The sequence below is a fragment of the Phodopus roborovskii genome, unplaced genomic scaffold (genome assembly GCF_943737965.1).
Source record: "Phodopus roborovskii unplaced genomic scaffold, PHOROB, whole genome shotgun sequence".
NCBI classification, from domain to species: domain Eukaryota; kingdom Metazoa; phylum Chordata; class Mammalia; order Rodentia; family Cricetidae; genus Phodopus; species Phodopus roborovskii.
Window position 1 is genome coordinate 9713632 of NW_026125295.1, and position 22458 is coordinate 9736089.

Here is a 22458-nt window from a genome sequence, read left to right on the forward strand (position 1 = left end):
CAGTTAAAGGCTTTCCTTTACAAGAGTCACGGTGTCTCCTCACGGCAACAGAAACCCTAACTGAGACACACCGCCTGTGCCACCTCCCTTCCCCGGAACCATGCTACGTGTCGTGTCCGAAGGTCGGGGGGCCATGTCGCTTCACAACTAAACTGTCTCGGTGCTTATGCTGGCATACAAGGTTCAGCAGGACCCGCTGTGCCCAGCCCTGCAGAAGGTTGGAGGAGGCTGTGGTGACGCTCCCGACACCCCGGCACAGGCCGATGAAGTTTCCCCGGGAGAGAGCACGGAAGGCCCTGCTGCTGGAAGCCTTGTCAGGTGCTGAGGCTGAGCGTGGTCCCATTCACAGTCAGTAGTGAGGGACAGCCCGAAGCACACGCCCGCCCACCCTTCCTTCAGGTCCCACCCTACTCCACTGTGAGAGCTCATCATCACCGTCAAGGTGTCTGGATTTGGAAGCGCCTAGAAGACACTGGACAATAGACTCTGGGCATGCCTGTGAGGATGTTTCCTGGGAGGAAAGGCCCACCCTGACTGTGGGAAGCACATCCCATTGGTGAGGTACCAGCCTGAGTGGAAAGGAACGAATGAACCGAAACTCAGGAGGATGCCAGCCACACAGCAGACTCGTCCCCCAGCCTTCCCTGCAGATAGCACGGGTCCCCTCCAACAGTGAGCTGAGACCAACCCTTCTCGCCGCACATTGCTTTTCTTGGGACAATGACTAAGACACCCTGCACCGCCACACAAACGTATCTCCTTTATAGGGAGTTTTACACAGAGCTCCCCTTGAACAGCCATGGCCGGACCATCTACCCTTCCCTGAATGGACCCAGGGTGAGGCCCCACCCAGGCAGCCCAAGCTGGCCGATGACAGGATGTGAGAAGCCTGTTCACAGAGCTGCCCCAGGGCCCCTGCATCTTGGCCTGTAAGGGATGGCCACTTCCTGATGGGTGCTATGGAAGCCAGTGGCTGGGCCCGCCTCACCTCCCAGCTCTCCTGCCTGTCCCTCTCCAGGCTGCGGATCCTCAGCAGGTTTTTCTCTTGGGCTGTCAGCTTCCTTGGGTCTGAACTGACAGGCAGCTCGGAGCTGGAGGGGTCGGCAGGCTTGTTCTGGCGCTGTCCCAGCTGCTTCTCCAGCTCTCGGACCTGAGGACAGTAAAGCTGGCTGTCTGTCCCACCAGTCCACAGCCACGGGTCCTTCCACTTAGGTGCTGTGGAAGATTGTGCCAGAATGAAAATGGAGCCACCTTTCCAGGGCGTGGCACAGGGCGGGCCCAGGCTAGGGAGAGTCCCTGCAAACGGAGAAGCTGTCCAAGGGGTTCAGTTTAGAAAGAGATGATTCTGGGCCAGTGAGGAAAGTCCCTTCCTTGTGGCTGAGTCCAGGCTGCTGGACCCTCGGACCCTCAGTTCCCCCGCCAGGACGGTGGGCCTGTCCCAGGGTGCACTCTGCATAGCGCTGCAGGGACTCGGCACCCACCACCCACCTGAGCCTGGCAAGCCCCCGGAGTTCTTACGGGAATGACAAGTCTTAGGGCTTACTCCAGGCCAAAATGCAGGGCTCTGGCGACAGGAAGGGCCTGGAAGTCATATTTTAGCAAAAGCCACAGGTGATTTTTTTTTCTTAAATATTTATTTTTACCATGGATCTTAAAACACATAGTAATTGTACAAACAGCGGGTTTCTCTGCGATGCCTCCTTACGTTCGTAGCCTTGTTTGAAGCACACCCACTCTCTTTCCCTCCCCCCACCCCGTCTCTTCACTGTCTGTCTCCTCCATGTCATTTTTAAAAAACTCCTCTGAGAGAAAACACGAAACATTTGTGGCTCGTTTTACTTCAAGTAATGACCTCCGGCCTTATTCCTTTTCCTGCCAGCACCATACTTCCGTTTTTTATGTATAGCTAAAACACCACTGCCCACGCCACACCTGTCTCCCTTCATGCACCGCTGAGTCTGTTCTGCAGGCACTGCAGGGCACGCAGACCCTGCTCCTTTCGGCATATAGCCAAGAGCGGCAGGGCGGGACCACGCCGTAGCTCAGAGGGCGGTTTCTGAAGTCCACGGTGGCCACACCATGCAGTCCCCAGTGGTACAATGCTCCCTTTCCACATCCTCGCCAGCATGTGCTGCCTTCCTCATGACTGGGCTCCTAACTAGAGGGGATGGAACCCTAATGCAGTTTCGACTTGTGTTTTCCTAATGCTAAGGATGTCGACTATTTGAAACGTGTTTGTGGGGGCCGGGGAGATGGCTCAGTGGGTACAGCACTTGCCATGCAAGCGTCCTCACAGAAGGCAAAGGCAGACATGGTGGCCTGCCTGTAATCCCAGCACTTGAGACCCAGAGATAAGGGAGCCCTGGGCTGGCTAGCTGGACTCGCTGAGTCCTTGAGCTCTGGGTTTAGCAAGAGGCACTGGCTCCAGCAGAGAGGAGGAAAACACTTCATGTCTACTCTGGCCTCTACACACACACATACACACACACACGCACGCACGCACGCACGCACACACGCACGTGCACACACATTCATACATACACACACTCTCACACATGCACACACACACTCACACATGCAGGCACACTTGCACGCACACACACACACACACAATGCATTTGTTAACAATTGCATTTCTTCAGAAGTGTACATTTTAAAACATGAGTTACTTGTTGGTTTTTGGGTTCTTTCTATACGCTGAATAACAGCGGGCAGACATTGCCTCCCTTGGTCGCTCATCTTCACCTTGATGGTTGTTTCATTTGCCCATCCTTACTGCCATGTGACATGTGACCCTGTCGGTTTCTGCCTCCGCATCCCCAGCTACTGGATCCTATCCAGGTCTGTGCTTCGTCTGTTTTTTTCCTCGAGCATTTTCAGAGTTTTAGGTTTCACACTGAGGCCTCTGATATATTCTGAGCTGATATTTTACAGGGTGGCAGGTAGGGATCTAGTTTAACCCTCTCTAAGTAGACAGCGGCGCTCCCAGCACCACGCTAGGGACAGCCTCCTCTAGTGTGTGCTTCTTACACCAAGAATCAGATGCGGTCAGGCATGCTGAGGTGGTGCGGCAGTGGCTAAGGACATTAGAAATACATCCAACAGTGAAAACAACACTCAACACCCAGCTTAAGGACATTGATGGTGGCTCTGTCAGGCGGATGTGCTGGGAACTTACGCTCACACTTCTAGGGCCCCAAAGTTTTGGGGGCTGATCCCCTTCGTGCTGGCTTACAGGATTTCACAAAAGATCCCAAGGAAAAAGCCACCCAGGAGGGCGGGTTCCCCTGATGTCTGGGAATGCAGGCGGCATGCTCGAGGAATTGACGGGATCACACGTCTCCCACAAGCTGCTCAGTCTACAGGCAAAATGAGGGTGGTGGTGGGTGGGGCAGTGGACCCTGGCCAGCCACGGTCCAGCGCCCCCTCCAGGACGGTGCCGTGCTGAGGGCCTGCATCCCCAATGTGCTTGCTGCCTCAGACATTTCTGCCAATAGCCAAGGCTTGGGGAAACAGGTGCTGCTGTTATTCCCATTATAGTGGAAACTGAGGCAGAGAGGGTGCTGGCCTCTGAACTTGAGCCACTCAGCTTTGAAGCTGCTGCTCTTAACTGCCCTTGGTGTGTGCCAACATACTTTGAAAAGGAAAAGGAAGTCCAGGCTGTTTTATTTGGGAAGATTGAAAGTTACCAAAAAACTTTCAGAAGGACCCCAGCCTCTGGGATGAAACTGGAAAACAAAAACAAACCCCTACCATTACAGCAGTCACGCAGACTCGTGTGAGCCCGGGAAAACATGCCTCACACTCAAGGCTGCTGGTTAATGCCAGGGCCAGACATGTGAAGAGCATGATGTAAGAGCATGTGCGTGCAATAACAAACGAAAACCAGGCCGGAGGAGAACGTAAGCCCTCCGCTCTGCAAGGGCATGCTGTGGGACCCACAAAACACAAAAAGATAACAGGCTCAGAGACTGGTACCGGGGTTCAGACTTCAAGCTGAGCATCAGAGAAGCAAAGCAGCTGGGCACTAGCTTCTACCTCTCCCTCAGGCTGAATGGGCTGGTCCTGTCTCCACAGGCTCTCGCCAAGCCTCAGACCGTAACCTCTCCTCAGCGTGGCTGGGGAATGAATGCCTCCTACTGAATACTGAAGTCCCTGCTTCTATCTTTTATGCCCCTCTAGTGCTGGGATTAAAGGCATGTGACCTGTTACTTCTAGACTGATTCAATCTCGTGTATCTCTGGGTGGCCTTGAACTCAGGGAGATCCATCTACCTCTTAACCCTGACTCCTACGATGAAAGCTTCTGGCTGCTGGGATAAAAGGCATGCGTCACCACTGCCAGATCTCTACAGCTTCAGGCTGACTTTGCTTTTCTAAATCCTCAGGAAAGTTTTAATAAATCATAAAAAACATATCACCACAGTGGTGCGTTTGCTCCAGAGTCTAAGGGGGGGCCAGGGCAGTGTTTTGGGGGGGCACTTCAGGCCTTCCCTTCAGGGCCAGTGACGTGGGTGACTCACTCACCTTACTCTGTAGAACTAGGATTTGTTGAGCCCGCCCCCTCCAGGTCCCTGGGGAGGACAGGAGCTGCTGGATGTTGACATCCTCCCCAACTTCATTGGCCAGAACCTGAAAAGAAGCAGGGTGTCCTTGTGGGCAGCAGACAGGCCGCCCAGGCCCCTCTTGTCGCTTGCTGTGTGGGACTCAGAGCTGGCTGGCGTGGGGTCCTTCATCTGCATGGTCTTCACCACACCTCAAAGCTCTGCTATCAAAGGCCCAGGTCAGCTCAGCCTGGGCAGGTGGCAAGCCCTCCTCTGTGACTGTCCTGTCCCACAGAGCCGGTCAATGCCTGCTTCCTTACCCCACTGGCCTGTTACCACAGGATTCTGGTTGGCTGAGGAAGTACACCGCCCCAGGGCCTGGCCTTTGTGACTGTTGCTGCCAAGTGTTCTTGGAAGCACAGAGGAGTCTAATGAGGCTGCCTGGGCCCAGGAAGGCCTGACTCTGCAGCCACCAAAGTTGTACAAAGCTAGGCCTACCTCAAGGCTTTGAGGTCGGCCCCATACCCTCCGTATGCCACCAAGCTGATCTCCACCCAGCAGGCTGAGGCCCTGGCCCTTGTTCCCACAACAGAACACTGTTTTGGAACTCTTGGCTAGTCTGAGTGGTTCCAGCAAGGAGGACACATGCCAGGGAATGCACTATGTCAAAACTGACAGACCAAACCAGCTGGCCCTTGGGACCCACAAGCTACACCTGAGCGTCTTCCTTTGAAAGGAGTTTTTAGGGCACAAATTCCCTGTTCATTTTCTATCCTGCAGGTCATAGAGGGCAACCTTTTGAGTCACAGGCAAGGCAGCATACTGAGTGGAAACCTAGAGTCTACCAGAGTACAGGGCAGGTGGGGTTGGGGAAGGGGAGAGGCGCGGGGAAGGCTCCCAGACCCCTCCCTCGAGGGCAGAGCCCAGGTAGCCAGCCACGCTGTCCCCTGACCCAGCATAAGCAGGAGTGAACACCCTGCTTCAGAAGAGAAGCAAGTGGGCCGTTGAGATTTTCCTGGGACCAGCCCCGGCCACATAAGCCCACACCCTGCCTGACTGTGGAGACCTTCTGGGCCACGCGGAGCTCCTGCTGTGCAGACTGGATCTGGTTGCGCAGATTACTCATTTTCAGGTTGGTGGCTGCAAGCTTGTCCTGCAGGGCTTTCACCTCTGGGGGCTCCACCTGGTTGGGAAGGACAGAGAGAAAGAAGTCACTGGTGACCTAAATGCTAAGGACAACCAGGACTGCTATTACTGGTTTAGGTGTGTTCCAGGCAAGGGGCAAGGGCTGGGGTCCTCACAAATCCCCAGCCCCTTGAGACGCAAAGCAGGAGCGGGGGAGGGGGGGTGAGTCATCAGGGGCCTGCCCTGAATCCTGGCAGTCCAACTTCAGGGCTGAGCTCTTTGCTCCATGTGTTTTGCGTGCGTGAGCGCGCACGCTCTCGCGCGCACACACACACACACACACACACACACACACACCACAGGGCCACACTCTGCCAAGGCTGGAGCATCTAGAAGAGGCAGCAGGTTCCACGCCTCCCAGGTACCCCTGGGATATGCCACTCTGAGCTGTGCCCAGACTCAGGCTTGTGCTAAGAGCACCCTCCTTCCATCTATACAGGAAGCCACACCAACCCAGCAGACACAGTCTGACCCCAGGTCAGGACCTCTGCACTTGGAATTTTCAGCACAGACCACGGCTCTGCCAGCAGAGTGGGTGCTGTGTGTCTGCTTTAATGGAAATATGACTTAAGACAACCCTGAAAGATGGGCTGGAACTCGGGAATGCCTGCTTTCATTTCTTCTGTTGAAAAAATAATGTCTGAACTAGGTGCACGCCTTTGATCCCAGCACTTGGGAGGCAGAGGTACACAGATCTCTGTGAGTTCAAGACCAGCCTGGTCTACAGAGCGAGTTCTAGGGCAGCCAGGGCTACACAGTGAGGCCCTGTCTTGATGATGATATGGTGTTTGAGGAAAATGTTGGAAATAAATGATTAATATACTGTCTATTGGGGCTGGAGAGAAGGCTCAAAGGTTAAGGACACTGACTGCTCTTCCAAAGGACCTGGGTTCGATTCCCAGCACCCATATGGCAGCTCCCAGCTGTCTGTAACTCCAGTTCCAGGGGATCCTACACTTCCACACAGATATACATGCAGGAAGAACACCAATACTCATACATAAAAATAAATGAAATTTTATGTGTCTATCTCTATCTATCTACATGTATAGATATATGTATAGATAAGCATATATATATAAACATATATATATATATACATATATATATATATATATATATATATATATATATATACTGTCTCAGCCTTAGCAGATATTCCTGGGGCCTCCGTGATCATGCCACTCAAACTCCTCCCACTGGTGACGAAAGTCAAGTCTGGAGAGGAGCAGAGACACACTGACACACACAGGGTTGGCATAGTACACGGGTATTAGAACCCCGGTCCTTCTGCTGTCCTGCCCACATCTCCCCATCTGGGCTTCTGCTGCCAGCGCTGCTACAGACTGTCATGGCAACAGTGGGGTTGGTTAGCAAGCTCAGTACCCGTCAGGCCATGCTGGGACCCCTGGGAAGCATGAAGGAAAGGCCCAACAGACCAAGTCTACAGACAGCCATGGGACTTGGGACAGCCCTCCGGAAGGCAGTGGTCAAAGAAACCAGGCCTGGCGACCCTGGGGTTCCGCAGTCCTGACTGCATTTAACACCACTGCCAGGGTAAAAGTGAAAAAATCAATGTGGACAGTATTTGCAGAGTAGAGAATGCCACAAAATGCAAACCGATCCTTGAAAAAGTACACGTTTTCTGCCCTTGTGGCTGTCTGCCACGTTTTCTGCCCTTGTGGCTGTCTGCCATGCTCCTCTTTTCTGCTGCTAGGCGCCTGACTTCTCCCTGGTAACACAAACCTTCAAATGTGCCCTGGGCTGGGAAGCAGCAGCCTTTCCCGGTGCTCAGTGCCCTGTTTGGGGCGCTGTGGAAGTGCATGAGTGCCCTGTACCTCTGGGATCTGGCAGCATCTCGGAAGGCTGTTCAGAGCATGAGCAGAACACACAGGACACATCTGGGTCTAGGGTCGCACAACACACAGGACACATCTGGATCTAGGGTCAGCTGTGATGCCCACTCCAGCCTCAGCTCCTCACCACACACAGGGGCTTAATTGTTGACCCTTGGCTTGGGTGGGCTGCTGGTGAGGGGACTAAGTCCAGATGGCACTCTGGAGAGGCCAGGGGGCTGGGCTCAGTCTCCCTCCTGGTCCCCATCGCAGGCTGTTTGTTTTGAAGGAACCGCTGCCGTGCCTGGATCCCGGCATTGCCCAAAGCACAACCTTCTGAAACACCTTACAGAGTGGAAGGGCTGCAGATGCATTCTGGAATGTGCTTTGGAGGAGGCCGAGGCTGTGGTGTGCAGTGAGTTGCTGCCCCTTGGGGTCCAATGACCAGACATGACTTTGTTCTGTCTTTGAGCTGAAGATGGCAGGGAAAAGACCTGGCCTGGGCAAGAAGAGGTCTGTGGCCCGCCCACTCTTCTATCAGAGACCCGGGCTCCTTAGGCTGGTTACCGAATCCACGACCCCTGCTCCCATGGCCACTCACCAGCCCCTCCCTGGGTGCCCCTAACCTTTTTATGTTGGTTCATGTCCCTTTCCTGTTGTGGGCTCTGGGTTCAAACCAAATGATATCCAGCCGCCACCCAGGCAAGCCAGCTGTGTAGAATGTTCTGGCTCCCAGCCTCGAAGGCACTGCTCCAACCAGGCCTTCACCACCCACTTCACCAGACCCCAGGGCAAGGGCACCTTCTCCATCCGCTAGCCCGCAGACAGAGCGTAAGCCCCTGTTGCCAGCTCAGGCCTGGAGTGTTTCTGAAGGCCTGCCACACCCTCACTACACGGCTGCTCCATCTCTTCTTAGACCCTTCTGTGGACAGAGGCCAGGTTTGAATTCCTGTGGGACAAGGCGGATTATCCTATAAGGCTAACAAAAGACCCGACAACATGGTCCAGGGAAACTCAAGCGACCTCAGTGGGCTGGGTAAAGTTACAACAGGTTGGCAGTGTTCCTTGGCTGGATGACTCTGGAAGAACACTGTCTGCCTCAACCGCGAGCACTGTGGCTGCCTCCCCAGCAGCGACACTGGTTTACACATTCATCATCCCAACACTCCAGGGGGCCACTGCTGCACACCCAGAACTGAATTCTCTCAAGATCGTCAAGTGGTGGCCTGAGCCTGAGGGGACAGGAGGGGATGGGAGGGGACGGGAGGGGACAGGAGGGGACAGGAGGGGACAGGAGGCAGAAGGAGCACTGAGCTGGAGTCCTGGGGTTTGGCCCCCGTCACCGCTGGCCCGGCTTCCTGAGAAACCCCTGGCGTGGCTGCTGGGACATTCTGTAGGCTCTGATGCAGGTTAGTCTGGGTTGGGCTCTATATCCCTGGCAAACCATATATGGCCCGACTACCTTTTCATGGAACAATATTCACATGGCCTACTTCTTTCTCCTACTTCTTTCTCTTTCTCCCCCCCCCCTTCCTTCTTTCCTTTTTCCTTTCTTTTTTTCTTTTTTTTTTTTTCCCCCTTTTTGGTTTTTTGAGACGGGGTTTCTCCACATAGCCAGGGCTGGCCTTGAACTCACAGAGATCTGCCTGCCCCTGCCTTCCCAGTGCTGACATTGAAGGCGTGTGCCACCACCTGGCACGCGGATGGCCTACATTTTGTGGCGGCCTGTTCATTAGCTAAAATACGTGTCTGGGGAAGGAATCTATAAACCTGCAGTACCACACAGAGGCTGCCAACACTGCAGTGCCTTGTAAAGAATGGGGCTTGATGGGCGGGGTGGGCGGGGGTGGCTCAACTAGAAAGGGCAAGTATGAGGACCTGGAGTCAGTCCCTAGAGCCCACGTAAAAAGCTGGAAACCCCGATGCTGGGGAAGCGGAGATCGCAGGGTCAAGTCGCGGCTGGTGTTCCTGAGGATGACCCCTGGCCTCCACGCGGATGAATGCACATGTGTACACCCCCATGCATTCCCACACACATAACACAGACACATGCATACAAACTGAAGGGAAAAAAAAGAACATAACTTCTCTGAGCCGCTGGGAGAAAATCTGCCACCTGGGTAAGGCTTTGTGGGTGTTGCCTCCCTGTGGGGAGCCTACAGAGATGTCCACGTGGGAGCAGGCAGCTAGGTAGACTGTCTCCCTCCCCTCCCTCAGCCTTGAAGGCCCTGGCTACCTGGCTATACCTGCTTCCCCCCAACCCCATGGAAACTGGTTCAGGGCTGGGCCTTCCCTTGCGTCTGCCAGGCACCCTGGCCACAGGCACAGGGCATGGACAGGGCTCTGAGGAGGCAGAGAGGAGAGCCGAGTCGTTGGCTGAGCAACGGGATGGGGACCATGGCCTGGTACCTGAGAACCACTGGGGAGGGGAGGCCCGGGGACAGCGACCTCACAGGCTCAGCACAGAGCACTCCTACCAAGGTTTTGTCTTCCGCCTGGGTCTTCAGTGGCTTGGCCCCTGTGTCACCGGTCGCCTTGGCTGGCGGCCTGGCTGGCGCCATCTGCAGCTGAGAGAGCAAACCTGGTATTAATATTGGGTTCTGCTCAGCAGCTGCACAGCCAGCTGAAGTACCTGCTGCTGCTGGGTGTGGCCCCCACCGTCGTGTCTGAACCCTCGGCTCACTTGTTGACCACGGATGGGAGGAATTCTCCTTTCCAAGCTAACCGTGACAGGAGAGGCTTGACTGGTGGTCAGACACGCTCCCTAGTTGCCCACTAGTAAATAACCAGAGCGCAGCCAGGCTCTCTGCGGTGGTTTGGATGAAAATGGTCTCCATAGGCGAACGGGGAGCCTCACTATTGGGGGGCGTGGCCTTGTGCTTGTGTGACACTGGGGGTGGGCTTTGAGGTTTCGGCAGCTCAGGCCAGGCCTGGTGCCACCCTCCTTTCCTGCTGACTGTGGATCCAGACGTAGGACTCTCAGCTACCTCCGGAACCACGTCTGCCTGCACGCACGCTGCCTCGCTTCCCAACATGACAATTGATGGACTAAACCTCTGAAACTGTACGCCAGCCCCGATTTGATGTTTTCCTTTATAACGGTTGCCATGGTCATGGTGTCTCGTCACAGGAATAGAAACCCTATGGCATTCACCGAGCCGAGGAGACAGAGAATAAGGGAAGCTTAGGCTCGGACCTCACGGGAGACAAAGGGTGCCTAACATGCGGTCACAGTCGTGTGGCGGAGCCTGCTCTAGGCAGATAGGCAACTGACCCTTTAGTGACTTTTCACACGTGGTGGCCATACTGATTTGGGGCCTGACTCCCTCTCTCATCCCCGACACCGTCCTGTTCAGCTCCTGCCAGGGGGCTGGCTCGCCTTTCCTTTACTATGCCACACGCCCACACGGCTCCCTCCCCCACTAGTGAAAGCATCCATGCCTACTCTCTTCTCTCCCGGGTGTGACACAGAACCTGAGCCTAATCTCTAGGAGGGCATCCCAGAATGAAGAAACTCGTGCTCGGAGCTAAGTATGAGGGCCAGGATGGGCCGTGCAGGGCCTGGGGCTAGACTTTATGTACGTAAGATGGCTCCCTCCAGCCCAAGGAACCCACCTCACCCCCAGGGAGTCAGAACCACTGGGCTGGAGCAGCAGGGTTTGTGCTTAGCTGGCAGGGAGGGAGGGACAGGACACAGCAGGGTCAAGACTCCTGGCTGCAACAGCTTCAAATGTGTTTACTGCGCGCATCCCACAGGCCAGGCTCCCTTCTAAGCCGCCACTGTGGCCCCCTGGTGGGTGGGGACTGGGATACAGAGTTTGGGACCCGCTAGCAGCTTTAGATGGAGGCTCGGTGTCCATCTCCCTTTGCCACATCGTGCTGGGGTTCTCCTCAACAGCCACTGTCCCCGGCTGCCTGTCACACTCCTCTCTCCAGAGCTCCCTTCCCAGGAAACACAGCCCAGGCCCCTACTTCGTGCTCCAGCTCCTGGATGCGATTTGTCAGCTGCTTCACCCTGGCCTTTGCGCTCTCTGACTCTGCCATCAGCCCCCGGTTCTTTTTGGACAGTTCAACGATTTTGGTGGCAACTAGATCCCCAGTCATCCCAGTCGCCCCTGAAATGACAGAAATGGCAACGACCATTAAAAAATACAACCTGCACCTCTAATCTACATGGCTGTGCAGAGCCAAGCAGGGCCTCCAGGAAGTCATGGCCTCCAGCAGGTAGAGAAGCCACACTTCAGCTGTGACTGGGATAAGATGTAGCCGGCACACCCCTGTTTCTCATGGGACACAGCCCCCAAAAGGCCGTGTGGAGCAGGGCTCTAAGGGAAACAACTGACAACCACCCAAAGAAGAACTAGGAGTGGCCGGGGATGCTTGCTCTTCCTGGGGGCGAATTTCCCCGTGAGACGCAGATGCAACCACAAGACCCGCTATTAAGCACCAGAAGACTGGCCAGGGAAGCCAAAGGAGCAGGGAGCGAGCCATGGGGGATGGCGCAAATTCTTTCCCTGCCTCCCCCAGTCCCGTCCTCCAGCACAGCCTTGTTCCTGGAGCTGTAACCCTGGGGATAAGCATGGCAATGAGTGAAGACAGTCTTTAAAACATGCGTAGATGATACAAGCAGAAGCCTTGGCACTGACCGTGAGCTCTTCCACACACACACACACACACACACACACACACACACACACACAAAGGCTGCGTGGTGGTTCGTGTCTGCAACCTGTGCACTTAGGAGGTGCAGACCAAAGGATCAAGAATTCAAGACCTGCTTCAGCTACACAGAGAAATAGAGTGCAGCCTGTGCCACGTGAGATCTTGTCTGGACAAAGGAAAACCCACCCATCTGCAATATGGAAGCAGGGCACAAGGGGACCTAGGTGGTGCTAACGTTTCTACAGCCTTCAGCAGGTGGAGAAAGCAATTCCAACTGCAGCTTACGCTGTGCTTGGTGTTAATTCTAAGGTAAACCAGAAACGGATCTGTGTCTGGTGCCCTGAGTCCCGGGACAGCCCGAGCGATGCAGAGATGTGAAGGCAAGAAAAGGAGAGGGGAAAGGAGCTGAGGGGAGGGGGCTGGGAAAAAGAAGGAAGGAGGTGGAGGGGGGGACAAACAGGGAGCAGCCAGATTTCTCTCTGCATCCCAGGGGGCTGAACGGTGGTTTCAGCATGGAGAGTGGAGTTGAGCCATCTCAGGAAGAGGCAGACGAGGCTGCCGCATCTGCACTGGTGGACGGCACAGATGGAACAGGGCAGCGTGGGGAGGAGGGGCCCCCCAGGCCTCGTTGGTGGAGATGGATCTCCTGCTCTGCCCGGCACCCGCTGGCTTAACCACAGTTCCTGCACCCCCTCCAGCCCCTGAGCAGCAGGAAGCAAAGTTGGGCATCCATCCTCACAAACCTGTATTTTCTGTTCTGAACAGGAAAAGCGAGGGAGAAGGTACATCCAACTACCCATGGCCTTTAGGATGCTGAGGTCCTCCTGCTGGGACCTTTGCCATGTACCAACCCGGGAAGTGGGGAGTGTGCGCTGTATTCTACCGTCCTCACCATCCTCAACAATTCACACGCTGAGGCAGAGGCATCACTGCAGAGCCTGTGACTGGCCCCACACCCACACGGTCAAGGTTTCCCCAAGTCCTGCAGGACCAGAGTCCCTCACACCTCTGGCAGCAAAAACTCTACCAACAGAATCAAAGATCAAAGTGTAGCCCAGACCCACAGAGCCGGGGGGGGGGGGCAGCAATAGCAGCTGCTGAAGGTGTTTGGCTCCCAGACTGTGTGTAGTGCACAGCTGATGGGAGGTGCCATTCTGTAAATGTGCTTATCTTATTGGTTAATTAATAAAGCACTGTTGGCCAATAGGAAGGCAAGATAGGCGGGACTAGGAGATGAGGAGGATTCTGGGAGATGTAGTAGAGGAGATTCAAGATGTAGAGACTTGAGAGAGAAGGTCGGTCGGTCCAGACCCTCTCTTCGGTAAGACAAGACCACGTGGAAACACTTAGATGAATAGAAATGGGTTAATATTTTAAGACAGAGCTGGCCAATAAGAAATGCTAGTAATAGGCCAACAGAATTATATCTAATACAGTGTCTCTGTGTGTTATTTGGGGCTGATGCGGCTCTGGGACCAGGCAGGCGGGAAAACTACTCGTAACACACAGCAGTTGCTGGTAATGTCCGAACCAAGCGCCGAGGAGAAACAGACCCTGCCAGCAACTCCATAGATCACCGTGACCATGTAACAATCACACTGCTCTCCTCAGCCTACAAGACTTCACAGCTGTGGTGGAGTTACCTGTGAAGGCAAACCGGTCCTCTTCTATTTTCTTCTTGAGATGTTTGATCTCAAAGTCCCTCTCCTTCAACAGCTTATACAGCCGCCCGTTCTCATCCACTGTCTCTCTGAGTTCGCTACGAAGCTGCTGGATTTCGTCTTCCAGCACCCTGCAAGGGAAAGGTGGAAGGACTGCTTGCTCCTCATAGACACTAACCAGTGCCCAGGATCCCACTTCCTGTTCAGGCTTGTGGTACCACGATTGGGCACCAGAGGGCACTAAGGAGTCCGCACAAAATAAGAGGTGATTGAATGTGGAAGCACCGTGCGAAAAGGCTTGGACCCTGCTGCTCGTTCCTTCACGCGGGTTATATAAAAACCCTCATTGTGTGTTTGTGAGTGTGTGTGTGTCCATGTGTATGGGTGTGTTTGTGTGTGTATGGTCTGAAGCCAGCAAAAACAGATTCTGAGCAATGCTAGGAGCAGAGACAACAGCTCATCAGCGGCTGTGGTCTTTGGCTAGCAGGAGGAGCCACATCAGCATGCCTACATCCGTGTGCAACAATGATTTAAAGAAAAGCAAGGAATCTGGTCACAACAGTGACGCTCACGTGCGGCCTCCCTGGTGTGTGTGGGAGGGCCGGCCGGCAGAGGGGGAAAACGAGGCAGAACTAGGACGATCTAAGTATCAATCCCATCCCAGCCCCTAGAAACACAGCCTCAGCACAGAGACTGTGGGAGGAAATCCAGACAAACAGACCACGCCTTGAGGAGTTTGCAGTCCCTCCATCTGGCATTAAATACAGATCCAGCGGCTACAAGAGGCCTCCGCCATCTGTGCCAAACCCACTTCGAGCCTTCAAACACTTGCACAGTTGAAACAGTTATCTGCAACTGCTTCCTTCCGCCCTCTCCACCCCTCCCTCCCTACCGCCCCTCCCTCCCCACAACCCCCTCCCTCCCCACAATCCCCTCCCTCCCTACCGCCCCTCCCTCCCCACAACCCCCTCCCTCCCCACAATCCCCTCCCTCCCCACCGCCCCTCCCTCTCCACCGCCCCTCCCTCCCCACAATCCCCTCCCTCCCCACCGCCCCTCCCTCCCCACCGCCCCTCCCTCTCCACCGCCCCTCCCTCCCCACCATCCCCTCCCCCTCCACTATCCCCTCCCTCCCCACCGCCCCTCCCTCCCCACCATCCCCTCCCTCCCCACCATCCCCTCCCTCCCCACCATCCCCTCCCTCCCCACCATCCCCTCCCTCTCCACCATACCCTCCCTCCCCACCATACCCTCCCTCTCTACCTGCCTGCATGCTATTGAGGGAGGGGGTCCTTACCTCTTCTCAAAGATGTTTTTCAGGTTCTGTTCTTCGGTGTCCAGGAGACTGAGGTTGTCTGGGATCTCTGCAAGCCCCTCCTGACCAGCTTTGCCTTTACCGCTCAGTTCTTTCTCCTTCTTTTTCTCCATCTGTTTTTGTAACCTTCTGTGCTGAAGCTCCTGCATGGCCTTGAACTGGAGTCTCAGAGTGTCTGCTGAGCTTTCTTCTGCAGCCATCCTGCCCTGAGGACAGAGAAGCCGTGACATGTGACACAATCCGGCGCATCTGAGACCCAGGTTCTCTACTGAGCCATTAGCGAGTCCAGGAAGACATTCAGATCTGGGTGATGGAACATATCTACAATCCCAGACTTTGCATCCCAGCAGGAGAAATCGGGAGTTCAAGGCCAGCCTGGGGCTACAGGAGGCTGTGTGCATCAAAAACCCAAAAGTAAACAAATACACAAATGATTTATTTGAGGTATAATTTACACACATTAAAGCACACACGTCATGAATAGGACGGCCAGCACATCGTTCTACCTGTGCTTCTGAGGTGACTGACCCACTGCTGGGGCCCAGAAGACAGGCCCTGAAGGGCTGCGCTTTGACCTGATAAAGCAAGGAGAGTCCCCTGGGGTCAAGTCTGTCTGACGTGCTCCCTTGGCCCATGTCTGCTCTTCCTTCCCGTGGACAAGGGAAGGGCTTATGCTGGCACAAGACCTTATCTACCTTAGGACAAAATACCAACAAAGCCACCTTTGTTTCCTGTCCCCTCTCTGAAATTTCACTACCAGTCTCAAAATAGGAGTTTGTCATAAGATGTTGTTTGTCTCAGCCTCCTCCCAATGCCAGTCAGAATCAAGGAGACACTTCCTGTCTCCTGGGACCACGCATCTCTCTGGAAACATCCGCCTTCCCTGCCTCCCTCAGAGTCAGCCCTGCAGGCCTGCATGTGGGCGTGTTAAACACCTCAGGGGGCCCGGGGCATCTGCAGTTACCCTTCTTTCACCGCAGCCGCCCTGGCCCACACGCCAATCCCCCACACCGTAGCCGCTACTCCACTTTTGGACAGATGCGAGGGCGCCACTGTCACGAAAGGCATCTCCACCTCAGCAAGAGCTCCTGCGTGTCCCCTGCTCCCGCAACTCCTGCCAGCCCCCCCCCCCGCCCCCGCCCCATGCTACCTCTGTGGACTCTGTCTGCCCTCGGCAGAATTTCACATGACTGGAGCCACGCAGTGGCTAGGTTTCTGTGACTGGGTCTTTTTCCTGGCTCCACCTGTCAGAAGTTTGCGTCTGCTGCCTCACGAGTCAGGGAATTCCTTTTCGCTGCTGTGCAGTATTTTAAAGTCCAGAAACCACGCTGGGCCTATAGTTCCAGCTGCCATTTGGATGTCTGAATAGTTCTCGGTTAGTCCCAGAACAAAACTCCCCCGACCATGTGTTCGTTGCCCTTTCTCGTTGCTGTGGCCAAATATGTGACAAGAGCAGCTTGAGGAGGCAAGGGCTTGTTTAGGCTCAGTCTTAGAGGATGCAGTCCAGCACTGCAGGGGAGGATGGCCCCTGGAGGTGGGCGGTCACAGGGAGTCCACTCTCTTTCATTCAGCCTGGGACGCCAGGGGATGGTGGGGCTCCCCTTCTCAGCTAAGCCGTTCTGGAAATACCTCACAGGTATCTCCTAGATGGCTCTAAATTGGGTCAAGTTGTCCCTGGATGGATGAGCATGAACGTGTGCCCCTGTCCCTGCTCTCCACACCCCATCTCCCCGCCCAGGTCGCTTGCCCTTTCCACCTGCTGTGTAACGAACTTTACCCTATAGCAAGTAAGCTAAACCAGAAGACAAACACTTGTTTCTTCTTTTTGGTTGTCCCGCCATGTCTAGCCTAGGGCTGCCTAGACCAGACTTGCCTCAAACTCATGGAATCTGCCTGCATTAGTTAACCTCTCAAGCGTGAGCGTTTACAGGCATATGCCACCATGCTAGAGGGGTGCACTGTTTCATCCACCTTTCGTGGCCATGCGTCAGGGACACCGCAGGCGCTTAATTAATATTTCCAGAAAAAGTGAAAGAATTTGGCCTTTTATGGGTACTTTTACTTTGTAACCACCAAGGTAACCACAAGTAATTGTAGCAAATGCTTAGATGACCACAGATAACCATAATTCCACACAATCTTTGTTTTGTTTTCCTTTGACGGTGGATGTCCTTCCGTATGTTATGATTATATGTTTCTCTTATTGGTTGATGAATAAAGCTGTCTCGGCCAATGGACAGGCAGGATATAGCGAGGCAGGACATACAGAGGGGCTAGAACGAGAGTAGGAGAATTCAGGGAAGAGGAGGAGGCGACAGGTTGAGTCGCCAGAGGGAAGCCATGGAGCTGCAGAGGAAGCAAAAGCCTGGGCATCACCGGGAAGCCAAGGAAGACCACGTGGAGACTAGAAATGAGATGACAATGAAGAGAGAGCTAGCCAAGTAGGAGGCCTGAGCCATCCGCCAAACAGTTCATAATTAATATAAGCCTCCGTTTATTTCGGACTGAAGGGTGGTGAGATGGGCTTCAAACATATGGTTGTCATTTAGGGGTGGGTTTTTAAGTAAGTTTTAGGCGAGCTGGGGCAACAGAGGGAAGCCCTACTCAAAAGACCAAAGGAAGAAGGTTTGGTTCAGTGCCAGAGCAGGGTTCCAGAAACTGCAGATCATGAGGACAGACCCTGAGCTGCGCTTCCCACCAGCCGGTCACTTCCTACCTTGTATTCAGCCCGACCGACCCCATGGTTTTTAATCTCCCAAACAGCCTGAGGCGGGGGGTGGGGTGGGGTGGGGAATGGGGGTCAAGGGAGGGCAGCAGCATCTGTGCCCGGGATGGAGCGGGGTGAGCCCCAGGATACATGCTGAGTGGCAGCTGCGAGGACCTGCGTTCGAGTCTTGCCCACACGGGGCGAGGGGTCTGCCCTGTGCCTCACTAGCCCTTCGCACGCGGAAAACGGGAGCGCGAGTCCCCCGGGGAAGGGGCTGCGCAGCCCGGACCTCAGGCCCAGGGACAGGGCTGGAGCACCGCGGCCACGGGGTTCGGATCTCAGCCCGGCCCCGGTCCGGTCGGTCCCCGCGCTCGGCCCCCGATCCGGCCCCCACTCGGCCCTCGGTTCGGTCCCCGCCAGGTCCCGTCCTCCTCAGCCGCCCCTCACTTACCGCTTCAGGTCTGTCTTCTGGGCGGCCAGCGCTTCCTCCGCCCTTCCCGACGCCGCCACGCGCTGCCCTGGCAACCGTCACCAGGGAAACCAATCAGGTCCCGTGCGTCTACGGGGGCCGGGAGAGCCCCTACAGGACTGAGGGGAAGGTGCTGCGGGCCCCTGGGAGACCTACCAAACTGCAGCTGCGAGCTGGATGCAAGAGAGCTACGCGCCCTTGCGTCCTTCACTCTTCCGGAGTGTATTTTATTTAAAGATTTCTTTTTATTCTTTATTTGTAAAGGCAAGGGCTCCTGCGTCCCAGGCTGGCCTCGAACTCGCTCTGTAGCCAACGATGCCATTGGATGACAGGCTGCACCACCACGTGTGTGCAGTGTCTCTTAAATTTAAAAGCTCCGTACAGGGATGCGCATGCTTTGTGTGTATAGAGGCCAGAGAGATCCCCAGGAACCTGAGCCACAGACAGTTGTGAACTGCCAGCAGGTGCTAGAAATCAAATGCAGATCCTCTGCAAGAGCAACTAGCGCTCTAAGTTAGAGTCCTCTCAGGCTCCCAAGGACTTTTTTTTTAAATAAGGATTAACCCATTCTCACAAAACCAGGAACAATTTTTTTCTAGTTTCTATTTAAAAAAACCAAACAAACAAAAACAACAAACAAACAAACAAACAAACAAAAAACCCAAACAAACCTTCCCTGTCCCCGCTGAGGTGCACCTGCCACCATTTGCTCATGTTTTAGCCTGAAAAATTTCCACAGTTTATAAACGTGATGCGCTATCAGTCAGGACGCCAAGAGAACGTGGATCCATCTTCATTTTGTCATCCCAGCCCCCACGTCCTGTTTCTCTGACCAGGACTACTGTTTGACTGTTTTAACTTTTAAAATTACGTTTTATTAATTTGTTGGGCACCTATGCCATGCGCGTGTGTGGAGGTCCAAGGACAATTTGTGGGAGTTGTTGGCAGCAAGTGCCTTTGCCTGCCGAGTCATCTCTCCAGGCCTCGGTGTGTAGCATGCTTTAATCATTAACTGTATAACATATTTCCAAAGCATCAAACAGTCAGATTAAACACAAGAAAGAAAACAGAGCATCTTAAACAACTGACATTCCCATTGATTCTTCAAATTCTGCAAGTGGGGCATGACAACATTAATTCCCAAGGTATTTTTTGGGATTATAATTACATCACTTCCCTCTCCCCTTTCCTTCCTGTGAAAAATCCCGTGTGTTCCCTGCTTTCTTCCACATTCACGGCCCCTTTTTAACTGTGTGTGCGTACAGACTGCCTGTCCCGTGTGCACACTGCCAACTGTATGTTTGTTTTCAGGACTGGCCACGTGACATGGGATAATCGATTGGTGGGCTCTTCTCTGAGCTCTCTCTCTCCTGACTTCAGCGTTCCTTTCTTGCCTGTGGCTCTTTGACCAGGGTTGAGGCCTTGTGAGCATTTCCTCTCCATGGTAGCATGTCTGTTGAAATCATTTAGTTCAGGTCATGCTTAGGCAGCCATGTTGGTGAGACTTTATGGGTGCAGTCATTTCTGGGAGAGACAACGTCATTGCAAATTTCTTCTTAAAACAAAATAAACAAAACAACCTAATTATAATGTGTGCATGTGGAGGCCAGACACCAACCTCGGGGCCGTTCCTCAGAGCCCTTTCATCCGGTGTTTGAGACCGTCAATTGTCAGTCCTGTCTCATGTGGGGAGAACTTCAGTGTCCAGATCTGGGCGGCCTGTGGGCCACTGTCCTGTTTAACTGTGGATGGCACCTGGGTTAGGGTTTTGAATTGTGTAAGGTCAGGGGAAGTAAAGCTGGACAGCAGGGAAGAATACACTCATTTCTTTCTGCTCGTGACTTCCCTGTGGTAATCGACTGAACCTGGAACCGTGAGCTAAAATCAGCTTTTCCTCCTGACTTTTTGTCACAGTATTTTACATACCAACAGAAAGGCATGGGGCCTCTGGGACCCAGGGCCACCATTTGGCTGGGCTGTCTGCCTGTCTGTCTCCCCAGCACTGCTGGGACTACAATTGTGCGCACTGCCAAACTTGCCTTTTTATACGTGGGTTCAAGGGATCTCACTGAGGTTCTCAGTTGAGCCAGTACCCCAGCCCATGTGTATTTATCTTCTTGAAGATAACAGGTCATCAAGTAGGCTTCCTGGCTGAAATTACATTCCTCCTACACATAGACATGAACTCACTCTGCTCAACGAGAAACTGAATCAAACAGAAAAGTGACTCCAACATGAGCCGAGTCACAAACGTCATTTCATTGTTTAAATTATTTTATGTGACAGTCTGGTGCCTGAGGAGGCCAGAAGAGGTCACCGGATCCCTTGGGACTGGAATTATAGATGGCTGTAAGCTGCCACATAGGTGCTTAGAGTTGACCCTTGTCCTCGGGAAGAGCAGCTGTTTCGCTGTAGCTTTCTTAAATGGCAGCATCACCATTGCTGTGGGACTCAAACTGGCCACGGGAGAGCCCTGCAATGTGTGCAGTGCCCACTGTCTACACTACTGCGTACCTAGCCGTCCTGCTTCATAATGGGAGTTTTACTGCAGCTTAGACACCAAGGCACCAGCCCAGCTCCGCCTCAGCTACGGAGGTCCAGATCCTCTGCTATCTGTGCTGAGTGCCTCGCGGGTGTGAGTCGAGCCATGTGAACAGGGCAGAGCCAGAAGCTTGCATAGGTGCCGGAACCCTTGGGCAGGTCGTAGACCCCCATCACCCTCCCTCGCTTTGCCAGCCCAGAGCTCTTTCCCCAGGAACGGCCCCTACCAGGGTCCATAGAGCCACCACAAAGGTGTGAGCACAGATCCAGAGCATTGACAGACAACCTTGGGACACCTGCGCCCGGGGTTTAAAGCCTTACTTTCATTCAGCTTCTTACTCAGGAACCCCCAAAGGGTTAAAACGTTCAGTTTCTCAGACTCAAGCCTTTTTCTGGTGGACCTGAGCGTTGCTGGGCCCAGCTTCCTCTAGACCCTGGAAAATGTTTTTGTGGTACATCATTTTGGTTCCAGGCAGGTCTAATGCTACCAATGGAGCTTATGTCTAAATTGTGTTTGTGTATATGGAGATCTCCGTCATCAAATGCTGACTTCCTCAGAAAACTCAGTGTTCTGACAAAACCCAGTGCCTGTGCCCCCGGCCCCCAAATGACCTCCCAGATGGATGAGATCTACCCTGGCCCTTCCCCAAGCCACTAGCAGAATGGACTGGGCATACAATGTGATTTTCCTCCCAAATTTCTCCGTTTTATTCTCAGTTCATGTCACAGGTTTTGTAGTTGTTGCTTAGTGTTTTTATTTAGCTTTTTTCTTTCTTTCCGGTGCTGGACATTAAAACCACTGAAGAACAGAGGAAGGAGACATGGCTAAGACGCAGAGCGAGGGGAGACGGTGGTGTTGCTAACAGAAATGTAGACCCCAGGAGGGTAGACAGCAGCTTCTGCTGAAGATGAACATTTGGTCATTCAGTCACACTGGAGATAGCCCAGAATACGAGACAGCCAGTGGCCTCAGCTTGACCCACTTACAGCCACTTTCCTCTCTTGTCCCATGCAGGTGGCTAAGGGAAAGCAGAGTCCTCGAGCTGCGGACTCGGGCACATGTGCAGTCCTGGTTCCTGAGCTCAGCCCGGTTCACTGGTCACGTGCCACTCCATCTTACAGGCTGGCCTTTGTTTCCTCCTCAATCCAAAGGGCTCTCAAACAGGGTCTGGACATAGTTCCCTCAGCTCTACGACTCATACAAGGCACCTGTTACCTCATGACCCCTTGGCTTTGTTTTGGCCTTGCAGTCATGAGGGGCGGGCTGCAGATTTACATATGGATAGAAGCCTAACTACGAGTCCCGGGAACTCTGGGCTTTGGTTCCTGTCTATAGGACAGGAGGCATGGTTTCCATGACCACTGTGGTCAGGGAGCAGCTGGCCTCACTTTCTGAAGTCCATTAGGGAGCTTGTAAATGTGGTCACATAGGACTCTCGCCACTAGATGTCACTGTTGCTCAGATACGGCATCCCCAGTAATGGCAGATGGGTTCTGGAACCCCCAGTGAGCCCCCAAACCTCAGACAGGTGCTCAGGTCT

The 22458-nt window shown here is 54.0% G+C and overlaps 1 protein-coding gene across 1 annotated transcript in view; it reads right to left on the reverse strand.

Moving 5' to 3' along the window:
- The window catches only part of Ccdc13 (coiled-coil domain containing 13), a 30975-nt gene extending 15562 nt beyond the window's left edge, over window positions 1-15413 (reverse strand). The window contains exons 1-7 of the mRNA XM_051202764.1: window positions 15183-15413; window positions 13869-14017; window positions 11536-11678; window positions 10041-10130; window positions 5610-5726; window positions 4527-4631; window positions 989-1150 (exon numbers count right to left, since the gene is read on the reverse strand). Coding sequence (XP_051058721.1) covers window positions 989-1150; window positions 4527-4631; window positions 5610-5726; window positions 10041-10130; window positions 11536-11678; window positions 13869-14017; window positions 15183-15400 — 984 coding nt within the window. The 5' untranslated portion in view covers window positions 15401-15413. The remainder of the gene's footprint in view (window positions 1-988; window positions 1151-4526; window positions 4632-5609; window positions 5727-10040; window positions 10131-11535; window positions 11679-13868; window positions 14018-15182) is intronic.
- Window positions 15414-22458: the final 7045 nt, after the last annotated feature.